We start from the raw sequence: 25,628 nt of genomic DNA, 5'->3' as shown, positions 1-25,628 counted from the left end.
GGTTTCTTCACAAGTATTGTAAATAGTTAGCATAAATTTTCAATTTTTTACCTCTTATACTTCAAAATTTATCCTTTTATTCCAACTGCCATACGATCTCATATCAACTCCCTGGGTGAAGCTGGGTACCCCAGCTAGTATAAAGTACACAAGAAGCTAGGTAAGAAAAAATATATGATCTGTGCAACAAAATGCCACAGAGCCTGAGCTGGCAACACAACCCTACAATGAGGCAGTTGTCTACGAGATAATTAGTAAACAAATAAGGGTTTGGCTGGGATCTGATACACTGCACTGTGTAATGCTCTCAGTAGGTCATTACTGTAACATAGCAACAGTCATACAATGAAAGTTTATTTTATATTGTTTAATTAAACATTGATTTAGCTCATAAAAGTTTATTTTATCAATGCTTAATTAAACTAAGACTAAACTGTGATTTTGCTCATACACGCTTACCTTTGTAACATAAAGACAGCTATTCTTCAAATGTGTGCAATGTACGCTGCACACCTGCTCATGTTACGAAAATCAGTGCACTTGCTCCAGGGTTAAGCTGGAAGGTAACTTTTTTTTTTGAAACATGGGGATTTTCCGTAATAAATGTCATTAAAACTTTATTCAAATGGCTGGAATCTTTCAGTATTCTTGGCTCAAAAATACAATACACAATGTGCTGGACATTTTAGTAACAACTTGCACAAGTCTTCACTTCAGACATTCAGTGTTCAGTGATGAAATTTTAAAGGCTTTGGCTGTAATTGTTTGAGGGTAACTTACAAATTAAAACCTATGTATATGACACAGGGCAGCCACTGATGTCCACTTCACCATTTATAAAAGAGGTCAATATATGATGGACAGTGGCTCCTATCTTTACCAAATTACATGAATGCAAGAACAATGAAATGACTGTGAGGTAAGTAGGCATTTACAAGCACTTAAAGCCATACATCATTGATGACTAGGCCATACATCATTGATGACTAGGCCTACATTTGTAATCCAGCCACCTCAACTGTTTCATAAATATAGGGGCATGGTGTGACATATAATGTATATGGTCAAATAAGGTATTTATTTGTCAAACAGCATTGGTTATAGCTGCATGAGGTACAAGCTAAACAACAAAACAGCAACTGGACTTACACCTTTTCTTTGACAATATTTTATACTAACAAATCAAAGTTATTATACAAACCCTTCACAAATAAATTCACAAATTATACAATGGCTATGTAAATCTTATCATATTACATGTAAGTTTCAATATTTGCAATTAACTTGCTTTGAGATATTTGAAGACTGCTTTTGCAAGTTTATTTAGTTTATTTATGTAATACTTTTCCCCAATTATATCCCATGTTATGATACATGACTTATAGCAGTGATAGTTTCCATTTTTACATTTTGTTAGAACATGATGTTCTTTGTGACAGTTCTTAAGTCTCTTATGTATTTTAACAGCCTCTTCTAAACTTTCACATAATTCAAAAACATTATATTATATGTTCATAACACAGCACATAAATTGCACTTATCAGGCTGCACTTGGCTTTTAATGCTATACCTTTTAAAGCAAATATAAATCAGGTACACAATATTACATGTTGCAGCCACACTTAAAAACCTCTACCTTCCTTATTTTATTTCTATTTCAAGAGGAGTATTACCATAAAATGGGAGAAATACGGTGTGGTGTTGTGCTTGTCCTCTTGAATTCTGTTGTTGTGTTGACTGTGAAACATGCTTATTATAACTGGAAATCTGTGGATTGGCTGTACCTTGGTCAGAAATACCCTGTGTTCGACCAGGAGGAAGTATGTTGGTTTCACCAGATTGCTGATTTTGAAAAGTGTGGTGCCCTACTGACCCAGCCAATGAATTTGAAATGGAAGGATTGATATAATGGACATAATGCTGTACAGTGTTAGCCTGCTGGAAATGCTGTGTAAATGGTAAATTTGCTACATCTGCAAGGCCTCTAGTAGGAAGGGACTGAGTAACGTGATGTGTTTTATGACATACATTATGACAGTTACAGCAAAGATGTGCCTGTTGCACTGGATGGCATGTCATTTGTGAGTGGAAAGTGGTGGTATTTGAGCCGAATGGCACTCTTGAGTGGTTACAACAGCCTACATTTATGTTTCCTCTAGGGTGTATTGAAGGATGGGGGACAGAACAGGAAGGTTGTGAACAAGATGCATTTGGCCTGGGTGGAAATAGTTGTCTTGAAAAAGTATTCTGCCTTTGGTTCGTTTGAAGTACAGCAGGTGCTTCTTGTGTGCATGTCACATTATGTGGTATATGGCCAGGAGTGCAATTTCTCTCAATATTTGAAACTTGAGGCACAGCTTGTTTTTGACTGATGAGAGATGGACAGTGGGTTGGTACTGTCTGTGTATTATGCTCACAAGACTGGTTTACAAACTCTTGATGCGGATAACCTATGTTGTCACCATGATGACCAGTAAAACACCGGTGCCTTTGTGTAGATGTAAGCCCTTCTATGGCATTTGTAACGGTGTTCCTATCTGACAGCTGATTCAACACTGTTACTGAATTTGGCATACTGACAAGATGTCTTTGACTACACTGATCCTTAGGATTACTTTCATGTAACCTTATAGTATTTGCAGGTGGTAGTTCTTCAGTCAATTGAAATGAACTGCAGGATTGTGCAACACCACCACTGCCCTCATGTGGTGCTCCTGTGATGTTGTCCAATAGTGGTACAACAGGAGTCTTGGTTTTCGATGACAAAGCAGCTGGTGTTTTTTTTTGGTTTGTCTTTCTTCTTGGCTTCTGTGACAGTTTTTCTGCTTTCTTATTTTGAGAAACAGTGGAACTATGGGTCGCTTTCAGGATGCCTGTACTGGGCATAACATTATGACTTTTTTCTGGTTGTGGTGATGTGGCTGCAGGGGCTTTTACTGGAACACCACGAACAGTGACTTGCTTTACACGAGCTATATGTATCCTCCCATCACTTAACTGAAAAGACTGGCTAAAATACTGTGTGTCCTCTTGCAGCTTCAGTTTTTTGTTAACTTTTTTCTTAGCTTCAGAACATTTCTTTTGTTCAATCCTTTTTGATCTTCGGATATTTGGCTGCAAAAGATAGGAAATAATCATGCATTAGATGAATAATATTCAGTGCAGTGACAGATATTGAATCAGGTAATTATTTTTATACAGGAGACTTGCAGCATGAGCAGATGAGTTTCCATTAATTTCAGTGAGCAAAAACTGGGCTGAATTATAATGTGACAGATAACAAGTCTGAGTAGCTACAGCTTTGTTAAGAAGACATATCAATGTGCTGAGAAATGAAGTGTGCTGAACTGCACATAAACGAGTGACTGTGACTTAAATACTTAGTGTCTAATCATTTAGGTAGGACTTATATATGCCAAATAAATTTTATTTTTTATTTTATTTTATTTACACGTCAAGTTCTGTAGGACCAAATCTCCAAGGTCATGGAACGTGTCAGTACATGAAATTACAACATAGAAGTAATAACAGATAAAAATAAATGTTCATGAACCTGAAAATAGTCTGTCCATAAGTTTAAGTAAACACTATCACCAATACAATAAGTATCAGCTTAATTTTTCAAGGAACTCCTCGACAGAATAGAAGGAGTGACCCATGAGGAAACTCTTCAGTTTCAATTTGAAAGTGCATGGATTACTGCTAAGATTTTTGAATTTGAGTGGCAGATTATTGAAAATGGACGCAGCTATATACTGCACACCTTTCTGCATAAGAGTTAAGGAAGTCTGATCCAAATGCAGGTTTGATTTCTGCCGAGTATTAACCGAGTGAAAGCTGCATATTCTTTGGAATAAACTAATATTGGTAACAAGAAACGACAATAATAATATACATATTGAGAGGCCAATATCAAAATTCCCAGACTTGTGAACAGAGGTCGACAAGAGGTTCGTGAACTCACACCACTTATTGCCCGAACCACCCGTTTCTGAGCCAAAAATATCCTTTTAGAATGGGAAGAGTTACCCCAAAATATAATACCGTATGACATAAGTGAATGAAAATAAGCAAAGTAGACTAATTTTCATGTCGAATGATCACTTACTTCTGATACCATTTGAATAGTAAAAATGGCAGTATTAAGTCTTTGAACAAGATCCTGAACATGGGATTTCCACCACAGCTTACTATCAATCTGAACACCTAGAAATTTGAACTGTTCAGTTTCACTAACCATATGCCGATTCTGTGAAATTAAAACGGCAGGTTTTGTTGAATTGTGTGTTAGAAACTGTAAAAACTGAGTCTGACTGTGATTTAGTGTTAGTTTACTTTCTACAAGCCATGCACTTAGGTCATATACTGCACTATTTTAAACCGAGCCAACGTTGCACACAACATCCTTTACAACCACTTACTGTCATCAGTTATTTAATTCACCAGTAATGCACAGAAAATGATTGTTAAATACTATACACATATCTGATTTATCAGTAACAGAAATGTTTTTACTGTGAACTGACTTTATGTCGTCAACCTTGTGCTGCTGACCAGACACCTACTTCACAGCACAGCTGACCATAAGGTTTTAATTTTATCCTGTGAATTAGCTATTCCATTTGCATACCACATACTCTTTGCTTTCCTAATAACATTTTTAAGCAGCTTACAATACTGATTGTAATGGGCTACTGTAGCTTGATTGTGACTACTTCTGGGAAGGCAACTCTCAAAGAGCATGAGAAATGTGTTAAGGAAAGCATAGTATTTACCATCTACGTTATCAGCACCATAAATATCCTGCCACTTTTGTTCCTTGACAAGGTTTCAAAACCTCTCTATTGCTGTTGGATTAACCTATCTACATAATTTCTAATTAAATATGACATAGGTTTGAGTACAAAAGACTTTTAGTGTTAAAATTTGTGGATCATGGTCTGCAAGGCCATTCACGCTTTTACTAACATAATGCCCACCTAGCAATTAAGTATGAATAAAAATGTTGGCTGTACTACTGTTCCCTTGCACCCTAGCTGGAAAAAACACAGTCTGCATCAGATCATATGAATTTAGGAGATCTACAAACATCCTTTTTCTTGCACCATCATATACAAAATTTATATTGAAGTCACTACATATAACTAGTTTCTGGCACTTCCTACACAGTGAGTCAAGAACCTTCTCTAGCTTGAGCATAAATTCTCTTAAGTCAGAGTTAGGGGCTATATAAACAACAACAATTAGAAGTTTAGTTTCTCTAAATTCAACTACCGCTGCACAACATTCAAATATCTGTTCAGTGCAGTATCGTGATACATCAATGGACACAAATGGAATGGTGTTTTTTACGTACATAGCCACTCCCCACAAGGTACTCCTTGAGAAACAGCCAGCTAATCTGTAGCCTGGCAAAGTAAGCCTCTGAATTGTCAAATTATTTAAGTGGTGCTCTGATATACCAATAATTTCAGAGTCAACATCTATAAGCAGTTCACTAACTTTACCTCTAATACTTCTCATATCTTGATGAAATGTGCTAATTCCTTCTCTACTTGGAAACATTACATCCTCGGGAGGTGAGCCCTTAGTTAGAGGGACTTCCTTTAAGCAGGTATCCCTACCAGCTGAAAAAGTGCAGCTCTAACACCAACTACTACAGGAATTTTTCCATGAGTGACACCACCACCACCCACTACACTGTCACCTATAAGCTTAGCCAGCCTCCCCTTCCCATACCTACTGAGGTGCACGCCATTCCTAGTGAAACCCGATCTACTGATAGACCCAGCTGGCACCTCTGAGATGTGACCCATGCCCTCTGCCATCAGCACCCTCCCCAGCCCCACATTAATGCGCCTAACAGCCGCATTAAGGTGAGGCCGATCATGACGCTGAAACAGTTGCACAAAATGCACTTTAGTGCGACCAGTTTGAGTAGCTGTCTTAACCAGGTCACCACTACATCATATTCCCCGTCCCTATCAAGACTGTTTCCTGCTACACCCACTATCACTACTTGATCCTCCTTTGTAAAATTCTTACATAACTCACCTATGCTTTCAGTCACTTGAGCCAATCCTGCACTAGGCTCCACATTTTAAATATTTGCATAACAGCTATATTACGGCATGAAGACCCTGAACTGTGAATGTGACGTCAACAAAGTGTAATCTTTCACTGTGCATTATTACCAAATTTATGGAACAGTATAGTTGTGAAGACAGTCCTTAGAAAGAAAGAGCAAAAAATATGAAAACAGAAGTTGCAAAATGTGCTACCTGTCTGAGACCCAACAATTCATTAGTTTATTAAATTTTAGGTATGTGCCTTGAAGTTAGAAATGTTAATCTTAATAATAACAAAAAACCTAAGTAATTTTTCTCGTTACAAAAGGGGACCCAAAGATAACTGGAATCATGATGCTGTGCATCATGTGCTTGTAGTACCAGGTTGTGCCACCAAACAGCTGTTTTAGGACATCCCCTGAGACATTCCATGAGGCAGTGTCACACGATAGTGACTAATGTGATCTCTCTAGCAGTTCTGTGAGGGCGCGTACATTGCAGATGTGACAGAAGAAAATGGCTGCTTCTTATGAACAACGTGTGGCTGTGAAACTTTGAGACTTCATTTTGTACTCGGCAGGAACACAGGGAAAACTGTTGTGATGATGCAAACAGCTTACAGAAGACATGCTGTTAGTACAACTCAAGTGTAAAATTGGTTTTCTTACTTTCAAAAGGGAGAGTTGACCCACATGGGTCATTCACCAGATTTAGCACCCTCAGACTTCTTCCTGTCCCCTAGGATGGAAAGAGAGTTGGAAGAGAAGCATTTTGGTTATGTCAAAGATGTAAAATGTAACATCATGAAGAAGGTCCCGAGTTCAAGTCTCAGGCCAGCACACAGTTTTAATCTGCCAGGAAGTTTTATACCAGCGCACACTCCGCTGCAGAGCAAAAATTTCATTTGGTTTCTGTTTTTATTAAGAACTGTGTCAAATGTAATGAAGCTGAAGTAATCAGTTCTTTTCCATAGCAACATTTTGAAGCCTGTGGCACTGACCTGCCTGTAAACAGTTCATCATTGTTAATTGTTGCAATATACAGGGCAATTTCAGCGATATTGACCTCTTTTTGAAGAAGCTAAACTCACTTCTAGCTAAATTGAGAAAACAGACCTGGAAAATTTGGAAGGCACCTACTTCCTTGTTCCAGTAGTCAATATTCCATCAGATTAATACCAAATTCAAGCATCCTGACAAAATTTTTGTAGACCAAAGGAAATTGGGCACGATCATTACTAGTAAAATATTGAATAGTTTCGCTGACCCCGATGACCAGAGACTTACTATCAGTTACACGAACATTTGCCAGAATAATGTTGACTCTACTGAAAAATAGTCAGACCAGTAAATGAAGAAACAATTATGGCTTTCAAATCATGCCTCCAAAATATCAATTAGAGACATGTCTGATAACGCTATGTTACCACATCTACTGCACCAGTGCCATACTGGCTGTGAACATAATGAGACGAAAAGGTACTACACTTCCGGCCACAATGTGGTGGCACATGCAGCACATATCACCCTCAAACCCACTGCGCAAACTTTTCTATTTTGTGTCCAGCCTGTGCCCCTGGCACTTTGAGATCAAGTGAAAGAAGAACAAGACAGGCTGACAGCATTGTGTGTCATAGAACCCATATTGCCCAGTGAAATGACTACACCAAGTTCTACCTTTGTGGCGATACCAAGATGACAGTCAGATCGTTTGCCTGTGACTGATCTTACCCCTTTCCCTGTCTGGGAGAACTCTTGATAGAAGTGGCTGGAAGACAGAATTTTGTGAAACTGGGTTTATCAAAAGCATTTTTACAACTGCCATTTGATGAAGAGTCATGTCAGCTTCTTGTTGTCAGTATGCCATACAGTCTCTGCAAGTACAACTGGTTGGTTTTTGATGTCACTAGTGCTCCTGCTCTTTTTTTCCCAACTTTAAATGGAGCAACTCACACAACGAATCCCTTGTGTTGATGACACTGTTGTCACTGGTCTCTCCACCAAGAATAAACTTCACAACCTTTCTTCCAACCCTCTATCGAATACTGAGAGCACATCATTTCCTGTCAGGGGATACAGATGATAAACAGTTATACTACCAACATGAATGAGCTCCAGGTATTTGTAGGCAAAGTAGCCTATTACCACTGCAGGCAGCTACAGTAATATATCTGCTCAATCAATTGCTCATGAACAGTGCATGTTTGTTTGGACATCTGCCCGTGAACAAACATTCCGAAAATTGAAAGATGGTGTGCATTCTGCCCCATGTTGGCCACAAACCAGCTAGGTCGTCAGTTTGTAATGGCTACCAACGCATCAGTCTGGCACTGGGGGCAGTGCCATCTCAACATCAAGGAGATGGCCCTTGCCATTATTTATGCAATCACGATATATGTCTATTGGTCAGGGCTGTGACACTGAACATGTCTTTCTCTAGATTGTCAAGTGTTTCAACTGGTTATGGACCATACACCTTAATTTCCCTCTTCAGCCCTGTGGCACACCTGCCAAATAATACAGCATGGAGACTTCTACGGTGGGCTCTGTTTCTCAGTCGTTATCGCTATGAATCCATTTTTGCTTGATAGCTCAATGCGTGAATTTTGATGCCCTCTCCCACCTTCCTATGGGCCCCGACCCCAGTCTTGACCAGGATGAAGTTCTTTGTTTCTGTCTTGACAACAAAGCTAAATGGACAGTGGACGCAATCACTATTAGTGGCTCCCACATTGCTCATGTTGTCAGCTCAGATCCTGTACTTCAAAATGTATGGCAGTATATTCAGTGTGGGTCACTAGAATGGACTATGGCTCGTACATTGGATCCCATTGGTAGTTATTTTATGCTACACCACAGACTTACTCTTGTTGATTTTACTTTGTTTTCTAGAGAACATGCTGTGCTGTACGTGGGCATTTTGGCATCCCTCAGGCTGGACATTGTACACCTCCTGCACCATGGTCACTAAAGTGCATCACGATCAATGACGTTAGCCCAGCAATATGCCTGTTGGTCAGGGCTGTGACACTGAACATGTAATTGCTGCTGTTTTAAGTGTGCAGGATGAAATGAGCCTACACCTGTGAAATTCATGTACTATACTGGGCAGCGATACAGCAGTGTCTAATGTACAACTTGATATACTTTTTGTTCCTATAATATTTCTTGGCTGTTCCAAAACATATTTTCTCTGTGTGGGTTTATGGATATATTTTGATGTTTAGGGACCTGTACCGCATACTTCATGTATTATTTTATATTATTATATTTGAAAATCTCTTCATACATGCTCTCACCTGTTATCTGAAAGCTTTAATTGTCTCATGTGCCAACTGTCTTGTGTACAATACCAGATACGAACAAATGATCTTATTCTCAAAAACACAAATTATTAAAAATCTGCTATAAAAAGCTATATTCAATAATTACCTAACAAATTATATTTTACAGAATGTGCTCATGATTTAAATAATTTCTAGGAAAAGGTCATTCCAGTTGAACTACTGTACAGAAGTATTAATGACAGTCTGTGATCTGTTGGAATGTAATATCTCTGTCTTTGCTTTATGTTACTCTCATGAGTTTGTATGTACATACAGGAGTCATATTGTGGTAGTGGAGTCAAGTCAAAAAGAAATTTGTTTTCAGTGTCAATGGTGGACAGACACATGGGGGCAAGATTGTACCTTGTCTTTATTCAGTCCATGTGAAATGCACATATAAAGTAACATTGATGTACTGAAAGTGTAGCAGTCAAGATGTGTTTTGTCGAACATGTTTGAAAAATATAAAAGTGGTGCTTTACAGAAGAATTTTATTGAAAAGGATTTTAAGTTTACCTATTTACATTATTTTGGATATGAATAGTTCTTCATTACTGATCTAACTGTCTGATGAACGGATTATGCCAAAACATGAATTCAGTGAAAAGATATGAATGTTGTTCTTGAACATGGTACAACCTGGCCTCTTGCAGCAAGATCATACCCTGCTTTATTTCAAGACAATGAACAATAACATCTACTTCAGCATCATGAGAAATTGCCTCTTACATCAATCCGCACAGATGAAGATGTTCTGCAACCTGTATCCTATGAAAAGAAAATAACACATTTCTAAGTCTATTTTCTTAGACAGAAGTATAAAAGGATTTATAATTTTGAAAGTTGCCCCACAGCAGTGTTATTCTCCAAGGATGGAAACTACACAGCCGAGGGAGCAAGTCCATCATGATTTTGCGGGCTTACTGGGTGGTCGTCATAAATACCAACTCTGGTTTTCCATACATTGTAAGCTCAATGACAGAGGAAACGACGGTGCAGGCCCTCACTCAGACCTTCTCCATCGAAGGCCTTCCCCGCACCCTGTTGATGAAAAATGGCCCATGGTTTTTCTCACAGTTTCCATGATTTTGTGGGCAATATTATATCCATGACACATTGGTTGCACCATTCCACCCTCAACTGAATTGGGAGATGGAACGTGTCTTAAGGAATTTCAAGTTGCAGATGTTGAAGTATGTGTGGGATACCCTGGCTGAAGATGTGCTCACCCATTTTCTCAGTTCTTATATGTCTACACCAATGGGTGAGAAGAGCCCAGCTGAACTGCTGCATGGAAACCAGCTGTGTACAGGCCACAACCTCCTATTGCTTACTTCGCGCCCTCCTCAGGCGTCTTAATTGCCACAATACACACTCGGAACCTTCAGCTGCACTTGAGCTTTTATTCACTGCAAGCATTGGATCCCAGCAGTCATCCAAGACCAGTAGAGTCACAGTGTCTTCACGCTGCAGATATGGAGGACACGCTGGTTGCCAGCCACCACTGCTCTCGCACACTACTCTCAGGGCCCTCCCTCCCGGTGCCCAGATATTCTGATTGTCACTATCATTGAAGCCCCATTGTTTATTTTTGTCTCCACCTTTATATGCCAAACACAATCTTCCCTATTTCACCTTCCTCTGATGTCTTTTCTAGACCTCCATCAGGGGGCTAAGTGCGAACAAACCTCAGCAGCAACTGGTGGCACTGAATAATCAGCAGCGCTGCATCAGCCAGCTTCTGCCCCCTCCTCCAGGTCCCAGAAACCCCAAGGATGCCTATCCACAATTGGGGCCCCTCTAGAACAGAGCAACACCGCAATGGTCATTTACAGACCTACTTTCCAGATCTGGCTGATACGGGAATTTTGGTTTCTCTGTGGGCACTTGTTGACTGTGTCCAGAAGACATGGATAAATACAGGGAATGACCTACAGAAACCACAAGTAAGCAATGGATCACAAAGGGATAAGGATACCTCGTAAACAAAAATGAGAATTGTATGTTATATCAAAAAATTCAGATAACCATAGCCATATAAATCACTGCAAAATGTACTGTAAAATATTAAACAAAGAAATCAACCAAAAAGATCATATTTTAGCTCCAAAAATCAAGCAATCATGTAATATAATCAAAACTATTAGAACTTGAAAATGAGTGAAAGAGGAGCCAACAGTGCCAGTAAAACCAGACATTGTCTTAAATATTGATGATAAACACATAAGCAGCCACGAGATAATTGCAAAAATATTTGATGGCCATATTTTAAGTGCTACTGACAAAATAGGTTGCAACGGTTCCTTAGAAAGTGCCATGGAAATACACACAACCCACAGATGCTGTTTAGTCATGTGAGATAGCATTATCAGCACCTGACAGAGTTTGGAAGGGACTCATTTTGTGCTTCCATTTGAATGGCTAGTTAAACGGTGCAGTATCCAGATTTGTGGGGCATTCGGATGTGACGTGGCCCGATGCTGGGCTGTGTGGTGATGTGAGGGCAGGCATAATTCTCATCAGGATTCCAGTTGACCACATCCTGCCACCACAAGAGAGGACTGTACTGTGCGCCAAGCACATTGTATCTCTACTGTGGACATCACCCTGCAGAAGCAATGTCCTTGTGTGTTTAGAGGCTTGCATGTCCATAAGGTGCTGAGGTCCAAGCTGGCAGTAGCACAGCTACTGGCAGGGTCTCCCATGTAGGACAGGTCTCAGTGGATGTCATTTTTGGAAACCCAGAATCTACTCTGTAGGAATCAACATGGATTCCAGAAACAGCGATCGTATGAGATCCAACTCACTTTATTTGTTCATGAGACCCAGAAAATATTAGATACAGGCTCCTAGGTAGATGCTATTTTCCTTGACTTCCGGAAGGCGTTCAATACAGTTCCGCACTGTCGCCTGATAAACAAAGTAAGAGCCTACGGAATATCAGCCCAGCTGTGTGGCTGGATTGAAGAGTTTTTAGCAAACAGAACACAGCATGTTGTTATCAATGGAGAAACATCTACAGGCATTAAAGTAACCTCTGGCATGCCACAGGGGAGTGTTATGGGACCATTGCTTTTCACAATATATATATAAATGACATAGTAGATAGTGTAGGAAGTTCCACGCGGCTTTTCGCGGATGATGCTGTAGTATACAGAGAAATTGCAGCATTACAAAATTGTAGCGAAATGCAGGAAGATCTGCAGTGGATAGCCACTTGGTGCAGGGAGTGGCAACTGACCCTTAACATACACAAATGTAATGTATTGCGACTACATAGAAAAAAGGATCCTTTATTGTATAATTATATGATAGCAGAACAAACACTGGTAGCAGTTACTTCTGTAAATATCTGGGAGTATGCGTGTGGAACGATTTGAAGTGGAATGATCATATAAAATTAATTGTTGGTAAGGCGGGTACCAGGTTGAGATTCATTGGGAGAGTCCTTAGAAAATGTAGTCCATCAACAAAGGAGGTGGCTTACAAAACAATTGTTCGACCTATACTTGAGTATTGCTCATCAGTGTGGGATCAGTACCAGATTGGGTTGACGGAGGAGATAGAGAAGATCCAAAGAAGAGCGGCGCGTTTCGTCACAGGGTTATTTGGTAACTGTGATAGCGTTACGGAGATGTTTAGCAAACTCAAGTGGCAGACTCTGCAAGAGAGGCGCTCTGCATCGCGGTGTAGCTTGCTCGCCAGGTTTAGAGAGGGTGCGTTTCTGGATGAGGTACCGAATATACTGCTTCCCCCTACTTATACCTCCCGAGGAGATCACAAATGTAAAATTAGAGAAATTTGAGCGCGCACGGAGGCTTTCACACAGTCATTCTTCCCGCGAACCATACGCAACTGGAACAGAAAAGGGAGGTAATGACAGTGGCACATAAAGTGCCCTCCGCCACACACCGTTGGGTGGCTTCCAGAGTATAAATGTAAATGTAGATGTAGAAGAGTGTCCCACAATGTCCCACGTCTCCCCTATCTACTACCATAGTGCTTCTCCAATTCCCCAACCCAAGGCGTGATGTGATCTGTACCAAGGGGTGCACGGCACATGGGAAGATGTTTCATTAATGGAGCATAAGGGATGTCAAGTGATCCAACTAATTAGCCTTGCACTATAGGGGATTCTGTGGTGGCGATTGAACTAATTCCCAATTCTCATGGGACCAAAATGGAGAACACTGAAAATAAAACAAGAATTGGAAGTCCTGATAAGACCTTAAACACCCAAGCATAGGTGTTGGAACTAAAAGAAGCGCTTTCCGTAACTGAGCTGAGTGACAGACCACTACAAGAAGTGGAAACTGTTACTCAGAAATTGGACTAGCTCAGTATCAAATCCTTATCTTGGGCTCAGAGGAGGAAACTCCTCTAAGAATAAAAAGAATAGGAAGGTAAAGAATGGCTGCCTAAACATACATGGAGGGAACTAAAAGGTCTTCAACGGCCAAAGAAAGGACTGCCTAAGAATGAAAGAGTAATATACCTCCACGACAGGCAAATAAGAACTAGGCAGGAGTCTAATACTCCCAATTCTCAGGAGAAATGGATCCAGAAAAAGCCAAGGCAGGAAATAAGGAAACAGGGACGTCCACTAGTCAACATCATCGTCATCATCATCATCAACCTTGCAGCAGATGAGCTTGTTCAGATGGCTCTCTTTGAGATGATTTTTGTGTGCGTATGGGAGGGGGGGGGGGGGGGGGGAGGGAAGTCCAGGACCCAAATGAAGGAGGGTATATCTGGTCAAAGGTGCTCTTAACCTTTGTCTGTGAAGGGATCGGAGCTGTGGAGTGGCTTAAGGAAGTGGTTAACCAAGATACCTCCATGGGAGGAGATGAAGCTGCTGCTGGTGGTGGTCAAGACAGGGCTGAGCTCTTCAAGACAACAAGAGTATCAGTTTGGGTACTAAAATTTCTTAAGGATACATCTCCAAAGACTCTGTTCGAGAAAATAAGGACATAGAACCAGAGGGGCTCAACAGAGGATTGGAAGCTAATCAACTAAAAGAATGCACCAGATGACAAACCATTTTGGTGGAAGTTGGTAAAAAATCCCTGATGGGAACAGTGGATTGGCTTAAGGAGGTGGTGCCCAAGATACCTCCATGGGAGGAAGTGAAGCTGCTGCTAGTCAAGACAGCGGGCTGAGCTCTGCAAGACAGCAAGAGTATCAGTTTGGGTGCAAAAATTTGTTGAGGATACTCCTCCAATGACTCTACTCGAGAAAATAAGGGAATAGGACCAAAAGGGCTCAACAGAGGTTTGGAGGGTAATCAACTGAAAGGCTGTACCAGATAACCAAACTATTTTGGTGGAAGTCGGTGAAAAATCCCCAACAGCAATGTGAGAACAGTACCTGAAATTGAACTTCAGGATCTCGCAAATTGTCATCAGCATAATCAAAGACATCAGAAGTGGCAAGTTGGAGGCTGCAAGTGTTGCAGATAAATCCGTAATACAGTATAAAGGAAACTGCCACCCTGAGTCATCTTCTGGGAAGACCCTATTTACACAAAGGGGCCATTTCAGGCCTCAAAGAAACTGGAGGTTAGTTGATTTATGTTAGCAATATAAAGGTTGATTTATGTTAGCAATCTAAAGAACTCCAGAACACACAGTTTATGTTATGAATGGAATTTCATTCATGGCAATGGTGGATTTCTGTTCCAGGGACTCAGTGATCATCACGAGAAAACAATGTGAGGAAGGAAGCATGAGGGAAACTGTACTGGCCTCAACTTACCTTCCTTATGAGGACAATACTCTTCCTGCTTCTCAGGATGTGAGAAGATTAAATAGTTGCTCACAGCAGAATAAACAACTGCCAATGCCCAAAACCTAGTGTGGGGAAGCAGTGACAAAAACAGGAAGGTGAGCACCTACTCAAATTTCTACCAGAAAATAGTCTGAAAATCTTGAATAGATGCACGGAACCTACCTTGAGAAATATAAGAAGAGAAGAAGTAACTGACGTAACTTACAGGTCAGCTCTAATGGCTAGATACGTCACACAATAGCGTGACACAATCCTTATCTGACCACATGTATATTAAATTTGGGGTCGCAACTGGCGTTAAACAGACCAGGGTCCACAGAAATCGCACAAAAGCAGACTGGGACTCATATAGGCAAGACATAAACTCACACTTATCTGAAGTTAGAACTTCGATAAGGAACCCAGCATATTTTGAGGAAATGACAGATGCCACTATGACCTCATACTCAGAAAGCTACCCATTCACCAAGAACTGTACAAATAGGAATTTACCTTGGTGGAATAATGATCTGGAAGGACAAAGAAAGTAAGTAAGAAGACTTCAACCTTGCAAGGAAGAAAGGACAATGGGCAAAATATCAGGAGGCACTTGTCAAATACAACCTTGCAATCAAGGAAGCAAAGCTATATTCCTGGAAGGTATTCAGTGAGGAAGAGGAAGGTACAGCTACTTCCACTAGACTTCATTAAATTCTCATTAGAATACCAACTAATCCAGAAGGAAGGAGGGTGATGAGTAAACAAGAACTGCGAGTGAGACGCTGGATGTGCTGCTCAAGACTTATTCCTTCTACGCCCTCTGGCAGATAGCACAGGGAAAACAGAATCTGCAAGAGTACGGAAAGAAACCACCCAAAGGGAGGGCTGGAGGACCCCGCCACCCCCCAAAAAACAACAACAACATTTCCACCATTCAAAATCACCAGGCCCAGATGGTGTCTTCCCCACTCTGATGCAACAAGCAGGAGAGGTTTTAATTAGATTCCTATGTAGTTTGTTTAGGGTCAGCCTAGCAGCAAGAATCATTCCTAATGGTTGGAAGATATTGAATGTTGTCTTGGTCTTGAAGCCAGGGAGAAATGGTCATATCAAGGCCAAGGATATAAAACTGGTTAATGTGCATACTAGGGAGGAGAGGTTAATTGAGGTTCTTCTACATGTAAGCCAACAATAATGTATCAACCAGGAAAATCATGTGAAAAAGCACTTCACCAACTTGTTGGGAAGAAGGAAAAAGCTCTGCACTGTGTCTTCCTGGGTACAGAGGGGACTTTTAGCAATAGATGCAGAAGAGCATAGCGATAAGACCACGATATGCAGATGGATGAAGACCATGCTAATAGTAGAAAGTTGATGATAAAACAAAACTAGAAAGACGGTAAATTCTAAATTATGTAACCGGATCAGGAGGCGGCATGTAGAATATTGGACAATATTTCAGAAACAAAAGCATGATAAGCTAATTATGCCAAAGCCATGAACAGGAAACAGATTAAACTTATCATAGGACTCATGTCTGAGCATGGAAACTTTAAGGAACATTTACACACAATGGGTATAGAAGAAGAAGCCCCTAAGTGTACACTATGTGCTGACGAGGATAAAACCGCACCGCATCTAATCTTCCAATGCGAAGCCCTGGAGGGCAAAAGACATAGAATTAGACAAAGAACCTGAGGAAATTGTGTCTGATAAGGAATTGGTAAATTGTCTCTTACTACTTCTCAAGGGCTCCAGTTGGCTTTATTACAATCACAGGGAGTGGGTAATAGTAGGGTAAGACCACTGTTGTTTTTATCTCCACCATCAAAAAACAAGGGACGGTCAAGAAGTTTTCATCATAATGACAGTAATATGTAATAATAACAGATTACTCAATAACTGTAAAGGAAGAAGATACAAAATGTGTGATAATGTAAATGATGTAACAGAATTGTACATGTGTGCAAAAAGAATATATTGGAAATTGGGCAGATAAAAATCTACTCACCAAGCAGAGGCAGGAGAACACACACACACAAAAAGGTTTAACTTATGCAAGCTTTTGGGATCAGTGGCTTCTTCTGACAGAAGAGTTGAAGGGGAAGGACTGGAAAGGTTTAGGAAAAGGGGTACAGGTCGGAAATGTCACCCAGAACCCTGATAACCCTGGGTCAAGGGAGACTTACCCATCCAGTAGGTCTCCCCTGATCTGATGTTATTTAGGGCTAGCTGTCAATGTACTGACACCTCAGTCATTGACAATTTTTGAATAGTAAAATCATAGTATAATTTTATTATTAGTGCAATTATTTGTGTTTCCGAACTTCTACAGGCACATAAATTGTACAAATACATAGCACAGCACCCATAAAGGTCGAATCAAGTTATCACTAAGGGCCTAATTAGTAAGGTTTCCAGAGGTCTAGGTTCAATGATGCATCAGTTACTTAGATTACCATGGCAACAAGATGTGATACAGAAGGACATTCTGACACTTAAACACATAACAAATGCTAACAATGACAAAGAAACAATAAGCTTCAAACCATGTCTATGGCATCAAGTAGGCCCCAAAGTGAATAGATATGAAAACTCAGGAATTTATGAGCTCCGCTATGAAAACTGTGAACAGATATATATAAGACAAATCAACCGTTCCTTTTAAAATAAGATTTCAAGAATATACATACAGCATTTGGCACCAATTTAAAACAACGCACCAAACAGTTGAGGACATTAACAAAAACATGAAGATTTTACATAATATCTGAAAAGGTAGCAAAATGGACCTTTTAGAAGAGATAGAAACACACAGTCCTAGGACTGCCATGTGGTGTGCATGGTATTTGTTCCAGTATGAAGGTTTTCTGGAAAACATAGAATGTGTTTCTGTCATGTTGCAAACAATCGCTTATGCAATACAATAATGGCAGTCCTCTTTTTTTATAGTAAACAAAAAAAGATGAAGGGTACCTTGGATTTCAGCCAATGAAGTCCTTGGCAGCCTCATGAAGCAAACATGTAATTCTAGTTTTCAGTAAGCAAGTGTTTCTTTGATTGATTTTAAGTAGTAACTTTGAGATTTCCATACATAAGTATGTTGTGTCAAGTTTTGAAGTTTTTGTATGAATACTCAACAAAGTCATTGGCTGCCTTCATCAATGTGTCCAATGTAGGTTGATCAGTTTGGATATATTGCTTGAAAATAACTTTTTCAGAATCTTGTGTGGATACATTGCTTGAAAATAAAGTTTTCAGAATCTTGTAAGAATTCCAGCTCCAGTAAAAAATTACATTGTTCATATTCTTCAGGACACTGAAAACAGTGAAGCATCATGTATTCCTAATTTTCCAGATTGCAAACAAGTTCCTGTAGAAGTTCTGTGTACAGTTCTTTTACATGTGCAGCATGCGCCATCAGTTCTACATTTTGGTGTTAAATGTATATACATATATTACGCATTCCATGACAGCTTACAGTCACACATTCTTTTCAGTGAAGCTTGCAGAACTTTGTAAAAATAATTTCATTGAAAGTAAATTTTCTTTGAAAGCTAAATACTTATCTTTCAGTGTAGAAAATGACTCTTTTTGTCTCTTACTCTCTTTCTGCCACTTTCTGGAGGAAAATATAGGCAATCCCTTTACTAACAGAAATGTGGGGGAATGTGTCTGATGGGGGAGTAAGTCTGGACATTTGTTTCCACATAAGTGTCTATTATGCTTCCTTTTGACAAAACACTACCTCATATTAATAATATTTGTAATTACCGTACCATGTATTCCATAGTGTTAAAATTTTTTTGGACTCTTTCTTTACACCATCAAGTAGCTGCTAAGGTAAGTATTTGCAGTTTTCAGCTAACTCTCTCTTAAGGTTTTTGTATTAAACTATTACAGTCTGGGCTTTCAGCACCGCCATGTTCTGCAGATGCACTGTGTGACCAAAAGTATCAGGACACCCCCAAAAACATATGTATTTCATATTAGTTGCATTGTGCTGCCACCTACTGCCAGGTACTCCATATCAGCAACCTCAGTAGGAATTAGAAATTGTGAGAGAGCAGAAAGGGGTGTTCCGCAGAACTCATGGACTTCGAACTTGGTCAGGTGATTGGGTGTCACTTGTGTCGTATGTCAGTACACGAGATTTTCACACTCCTAAACATCCCTAGGTCTGCTGTTTCCAATGTGATTGTAAAGTGGAAACATGAAGGGACATGTAGAGCACAAAAGCGTACAGGCTGATCTCGTCTGTTTACTGACAAGAGACCGCTGGCAGTTGAAGAGGGTCATAGTGTGTAATAGGCAGACATCTATCCAGACAATCAAACAGGAATTCCTAACTGCATCAGGATCCACTGCAAGTACTACGACAGTTAGGCGGGAGATGATAAAACTTGGATTTCATGGTCGAGCGGCTAACCATAAGCCATACATCATGCCTGTAAATGCCAAACGACATCTCGCTTGGTGTAAGGAGTGTAAACATTGGATGACTGAACAGTGGGAAAATGTGTGCAATCACGATTCACGGTACACAATGCGGTGATCCGATGGCAGGGTGTGGGTATGGTGAATGCCCAGTGAACGTTATCTGCCAGCATGGGTAGTGCCAACATTAAAATTCAGAGTGGTAGTGTTATGGTGTGGTCATGTTTCTCATGGAGGGGGCTTGCACCCTTGTTGTTTTCCATGGCACTATCACAGCGCATGCCTACATTGATGTTTTAAGCACCTTCTTGCTTCCCACTGTTGAAGAGCAATTTGGGGATGGTGAATGCATCTTTCAACACGATGGAGCACCTGCTCGTAATTCACAGCCTGTGGCGGAGTGGTTACATGACAATAACATCCCTGTAATGGGATTCCTGACTGGAATCCTACAGAACACCTTTGGGGTGTTTTGGAATGATGACTTTGTGTCGGGCCTCACCGACTGACATCAATACCTCTCCTCCTCGAAGAATGGGCTGCCATTCCCCAAGAAACCTTCCAGCACCCGATTGAATGTAGGTCTGCGAGAGTGGAAGCTTGAATTCCGGCATTACCAATGGAGGGCACCACGAACTTGTAAGTCATTTTCAGCAAGGTGTCTGGATACTTTTGATGACATAGTGTACATTCTCCATTGGAACATTTAGCACTTCTGATGCTGGAATTTCAAAGCTAAAAGAGGAGACTTGTGCCAAATGTATTCTGGGTGACTGAGTGAAATTGCAAGTAATTACCTATTTTCATTACTTTTTCACAAGTTGTACATGGATGTGATGAATAGTCTGGATCTTCAACCTCAGTTCACCTATGCCTGGCAAGCTATGCAATATAGGTAATAAAATGGCCTTGCTGCATGTTGTACAAAGCTTAGTGCATGTGGCCTTGCTGTAGTTAAATATACGATTTCCAAAGATTTCTTAACAGCCTTTCACCATGCTTATTAAGAGAAACACAGCAAATTCTTTGTCTGTCTTCAATTGTTCCCAAAGAGATCCTTTGATGAGAAGAACAAATACTGTTAATATTTTCACCAAATATTTCTTAAGATTCAGTAATTCAATATCAGCTTGATCAAACAATGGAAACTCCAGGTAGGAGTATCAACAATGCATTCCGGCTCAAGATGGTGGAGTTGGTGCTCATGTGTGCATGAGGTGTGCTTGCTTGTGTGTAAGAATGGTGTGTGTTTCTCTTTTGCTGATGAAGGCTGTGGCTGTCTGCAATTTAGGGCATCTTCTTTATGGTAAGTAGCAATCTGACATTGTCAATATCATCTTGAATTGGACTTGACATGCCCATTAAATAAATCTCTTTCATACTACTGCTTTTCTTCTAACACCTCTGCTGACATAAAATGTACAGAACATTTGTTTTCCATGGTGCTTTCTGAATTAAAGGTATTTTGTTGGAAAAAAACTGGATGATTTAAATTTTTTAAGACCCTCTACTTTGTAAAAGATGTTTTATGAAGAATCTGTATGGAGGAACAAGAAAGAATCAATGCCTATTTTATGTGATCTCTGAACACTTATATTAGGAAATAAAGAAGGTTTAAACCTGACATAACAGATATCTCTGTGTAAAATGCTCATGATACGAACAATTATAAAACTTTTAATAATTCACAGCAATTGAAACTCTTGCATTACTTTCAAATAAGTTACTAGAGATAAGAGTTGCTGAGAGAAGCACACAAACTCATAGAAAAGCATGAAATAGAAAGACAAGACCTAATTCAATAAATAAAACACACACACGCGCGCGCAAACTCACACACACACACACACACACACACACACACACACACACACACACACACACACATGGCCAGTGTTATCTATGAGTGCTGCCGCCAGACTGAATTTTTCACTGTTGTTTCATGTATTGGTGTTTAACCATTTGGAGCAACAATCACTGCACCTTTATTGAAAACGTATGAAATCTGGGATGGAAGGAAAAACAATCTTCTGATTTTTTTAAATGTTGAACAAAATGTGGGTAGGGTATATACACATAGTAGCATGGACCAAGAAATTTGTTTGATTTCAAGAGATGAGAAATTACCAGTTCCACTCAGAAACTGAGGCAAGAAAAATAGTTTGTAGCAATCCGCATTTCGTGAGATGTATACAATGTCTGACCAAAGGTGTTTGAACATCCCTGTGGTATTGACCACTAGATATCACAAGAGGCTGGCTTGCAAGTATAAAAGAAGGCAGAAAGTATTGTGTTGTCTGTATAGAAGCATTAACAGCAGAATGGGTTAGTCAGAAGAGCTGAGTAACTTTAAACATGGACTAGTCATTGGATGTCACCTGAGTAACAAATCCATAAGCAACATTTCAGCCCTTTTCAAGCTGCCCAAGTCGACAGTTGGTGATGCAACTGTAAAATGGAAACTAAGTTTTGCATGTGCCTGCAAAGGAATTTTACCACTCTTGACTCAGGGCAGTGAGATACGGAATTATAAAGTGAAAGACATTTAAAGACTTGGCATTCCTCAGTGAGGATTGGATAGGTGCTAGCTGAGAATTACTACGAAAGACTGAAAAACAAGTAAATTGACCAGGGAAGATACTAGAGTTGATGATATAGTTAGAGATACAACTGCATCAATAACAATAAGGAAATGTGGACAGTGACTGTTGAGCACTGAGAAGGGTGGACGGAAAACATCACATTAAATCAGCAGAAGGAATCACTCAATCAGTTCCGAAGTGCTATCAGCAGTTTGGACAGCAAAATGATTGCACATAGGGAGTTAAAAAGAATGGTTTACAAAGCTCGAGCAGCTTCTTACAAGCTACACATTCCTACAGCCAGTGCTGAGTGATACTTGAGGTAGTGTAAAGAGTGGTGCCTATGGACAGTGGATCACTGGAAATGAATGTTTTTAATCACACTAGACCTTGTGACAACCCAGTGATAGAAGGGGCTCAGTTTGACAAATGCCTGGAAAACGTAGCTGCCATTATATGTAACAGACAATGAAGCACGACCAATACCACTACCTCCTCTGGTTTTAGCTCTCAAGGAAGAGTGGGCTGCCATTCCTCCACAGATATTCAGACACCTCAATGAAAGCATCCCCAGCAGTCATAATGGCAAAGGGAGGACCCATCCCAGAGTAATGTTTTGTAATAGGTATCTGAACACCTTTTATCAGAGAGTGTAAAGTGGGAGGAGTTGATGTTGGCTGAATCTTCTTTGAACATAATCTCTCAGATTTTTAACAGCAAGTCTCTCTGTAATAAACAACACATCTCTTACAGTGCCTGCCACTGAAGTAGCTTCAGACATCTCTTGAGTGTGACACAACTACTTTGAAAACAGAAGAAAATAAAGTGAAAACTGTGTGCATGTGTGTGTCTGGAGGGCAGGGGGGAGGAGGGGGGGGGGGGGTGTTTACTTTGACATTAGTTATTAAGCTGCCACTATTAGCTCAATATACCTATCAGGGCATAAGAGTTATCTGATAGTAAGAATAGGGGCATGAACGTTTTTGCTTGTTATCCTGTTTGCAGGCATCTTAAATCTATACATTTTTAATGAGCCTCTAATAATACTGATTTTTAATTTTGTATTAAATCTGCTGAAATTTTCTGTTTCTCAATCTGTTAATTTACATTGAGCCTTTGAAAGATTTTTGTACCACATTGCAGAATCTCACTCCCAACTGTTGAGAAGGTAGTAACAATTATAGTGAAATAAATTAATCTGCCAGGAAGTTTCATTATTATTTATTACTTGAGCTACTGGGTTTGCAATTTTATTGTGTACCACTTTAATAACTTTGGTGGGTATTCCATCGCATCCTGAACTTTTTTGTTTCTTAATGTTAGAATAGCATTTTCTACACTCTCCAACAAACATTTTAAAAATTTTGTAAAGTTTTCAGAGTTTTCACTTTGGCCAAATGGATTTACTTTGTTGTGATAATCTGCTCCAGCTACTTCAGACATTGCTACATTTATAAAGAATTCATTGAAGTGCCCTGGTATCTGAGTTGTAAATATTTCCTTCAATGTCAATTTTTGAAATTTCTTGGCTGCACATTTTAACAAGTAACTCGAACTTAATGACCGACCACACAGCCTTTGTCTTATAGAGTGCGTTCCATGAGTAATTCAACCGAATTTTTATGATGCAACGGTACACCACAGCGTGTTGTAACTCTAACAAACGGCTGAGTCTTCAATTGATAGCACAAACTCTAAACATGTCAAAAACAACCGTTTTCCAAATTGTGACTGAAGACTTGAACGTGAGAAGGGTGTATACCAAACTCGTTCCAAAAATGTTGACTGGCGAACACAAGCACATGCGAGTGCTTCGGTGCCGAGAAATTTTGGAAATGTGTGAAAATGATCCTCATTTTTTAAACACAGTTATCACTGGTGAGGAGTCATGGATTTTTTTGTACGACCCTGAGACAAAAAGGCAGAGTTCAGAGTGGCACATCCCATAGTCGCCCCGTCCCAAGAAGGCACGCATGAGCAAGTCCAGGATTAAAACCATGCTCATTGTCTTATTTGACATCAGAGGCATTGTCCACCACAAATTCCTACCTACCACGACTACAGTGAACTCAGCTTTCTACTTGGAAGTGCTCAAAAGGGGGGTCTCGCGCTGCCGAAGCAACACAAGGATACGTGGAAAGTTCACCATAACATTGTACTGAGTCACAGTGCCTTCAACTGTCAATGACTTCCTGGCCAGGACAAAGACACCATTGGTTCCCCAGCCTCCCTACAGTTCTGACCTGGCTCCCACCGACTTTTTTTTTTCTTCTCTCAGTTAAAAGGAATCATGAAAGGAAAACATTGGGACAAGATTGAAAGCATCCAGGCGCATTTTACATCAGTTCTAAAGGACATTCTGGAAAAGGCATTCCAGGATGCCTTCCAGGCATGGAAACACTGCGTCCAGAAGGGTATCGACGCAAGAGGGTGCTATTTTGAAAATTTTTGATTATTAGTACGAATATATTCAATAAATATTTTTTTTATGAATTTGGCCGCATTACTTATGGAACCCACGTTGTATTTTTACGATTTAAAATTAGCCTGTTATTTGCCAGTGGTTTTGCTTTCTTGAAAACTCTTTTAAATATGGCTTTAAGAAGAGTCTAACATATACAATGAAATCCATATATTTATTGTGCAGTTGCCTTTTCCAACACTGGAAATTTTTATGCCCTGGGTAATCCACTTTAATTTATTTATCATTTCACTGCTGCACAGTCTAGGTGGAAATGTTTCATTAGACACCAAGAAAACTATTTAGGCATTTCTCAGAGCTTTCATCTCTTAAGTTACAATGATCAAAAGGCCATTTTTCCTCTTTTAGCTTCTTACTAAATGTTAGCAAGTTTTCTTTGCTAAAGTTTCTGCTCATACGGGTTCTCGTAAGTGAAATGTTCCTGTCTGTGGTAGCTCAATGTACAATGCACAGTCATCTGAAACACTTATTTCTGGACAAAATTTATACACATCTTCATATACATAATTAGTTATAACAATGTCAATACAAGTTGCTGATTGGCCATTGTCTCTCGTACATTCAAAGTAATTCAATTTGAAAGCATATTTCTTTATTAAGTCAATGAATCTTGAAGTGTAGTTATTATGACGTGTGACATCAAAATTAAAAATCAGCTAGTATTACAATTTTTTTCCTTTATCCCTCTATAAAGCTCTCCTAGCATAATTTGAAGCATGGACAAGAACAATTGTTGATGTCCCTGGAATTTTGTATATTGAGTTTATTACAACATTTGCTAGTGAGTCCACTATTTCTACACAAAAACTCTCAAGCACACATTCTTGATTTAAATAATTAAAACAATTTCTGGTCTCGTAATTTATATCATTATGTAGAAGTACACATAAGCTTCCATGTGACTTGTTTCTTCTGCAAAAGCTACTTGCTAATCTGAAGTTCCCGATTTTGTTTAAAATTTTAATTGT

General features: G+C 39.7%; 1 protein-coding gene across 2 annotated transcripts in view; it reads right to left on the bottom strand.

Annotated features, from left to right (window-relative positions):
- Window positions 1-1,152: 1,152 nt before the first annotated feature.
- LOC126354614 (uncharacterized) overlaps window positions 1,153-25,628 on the bottom strand; it is a 57,190-nt gene continuing 32,714 nt past the window's right edge. For both annotated transcript variants that reach the window (XM_050004372.1, XM_050004373.1), the window contains exon 2: window positions 1,153-3,114. In XM_050004372.1, the coding sequence (XP_049860329.1) occupies window positions 1,642-3,114 (1,473 nt within the window). In that variant the 3' untranslated portion in view covers window positions 1,153-1,641. The remainder of the gene's footprint in view (window positions 3,115-25,628) is intronic.

Source organism: Schistocerca gregaria, chromosome 3 (genome assembly GCF_023897955.1).
Source record: "Schistocerca gregaria isolate iqSchGreg1 chromosome 3, iqSchGreg1.2, whole genome shotgun sequence".
In the NCBI taxonomy this organism is placed as follows: domain Eukaryota; kingdom Metazoa; phylum Arthropoda; class Insecta; order Orthoptera; family Acrididae; genus Schistocerca; species Schistocerca gregaria.
This window is presented reverse-complemented; position numbering and strand designations above follow the sequence as displayed.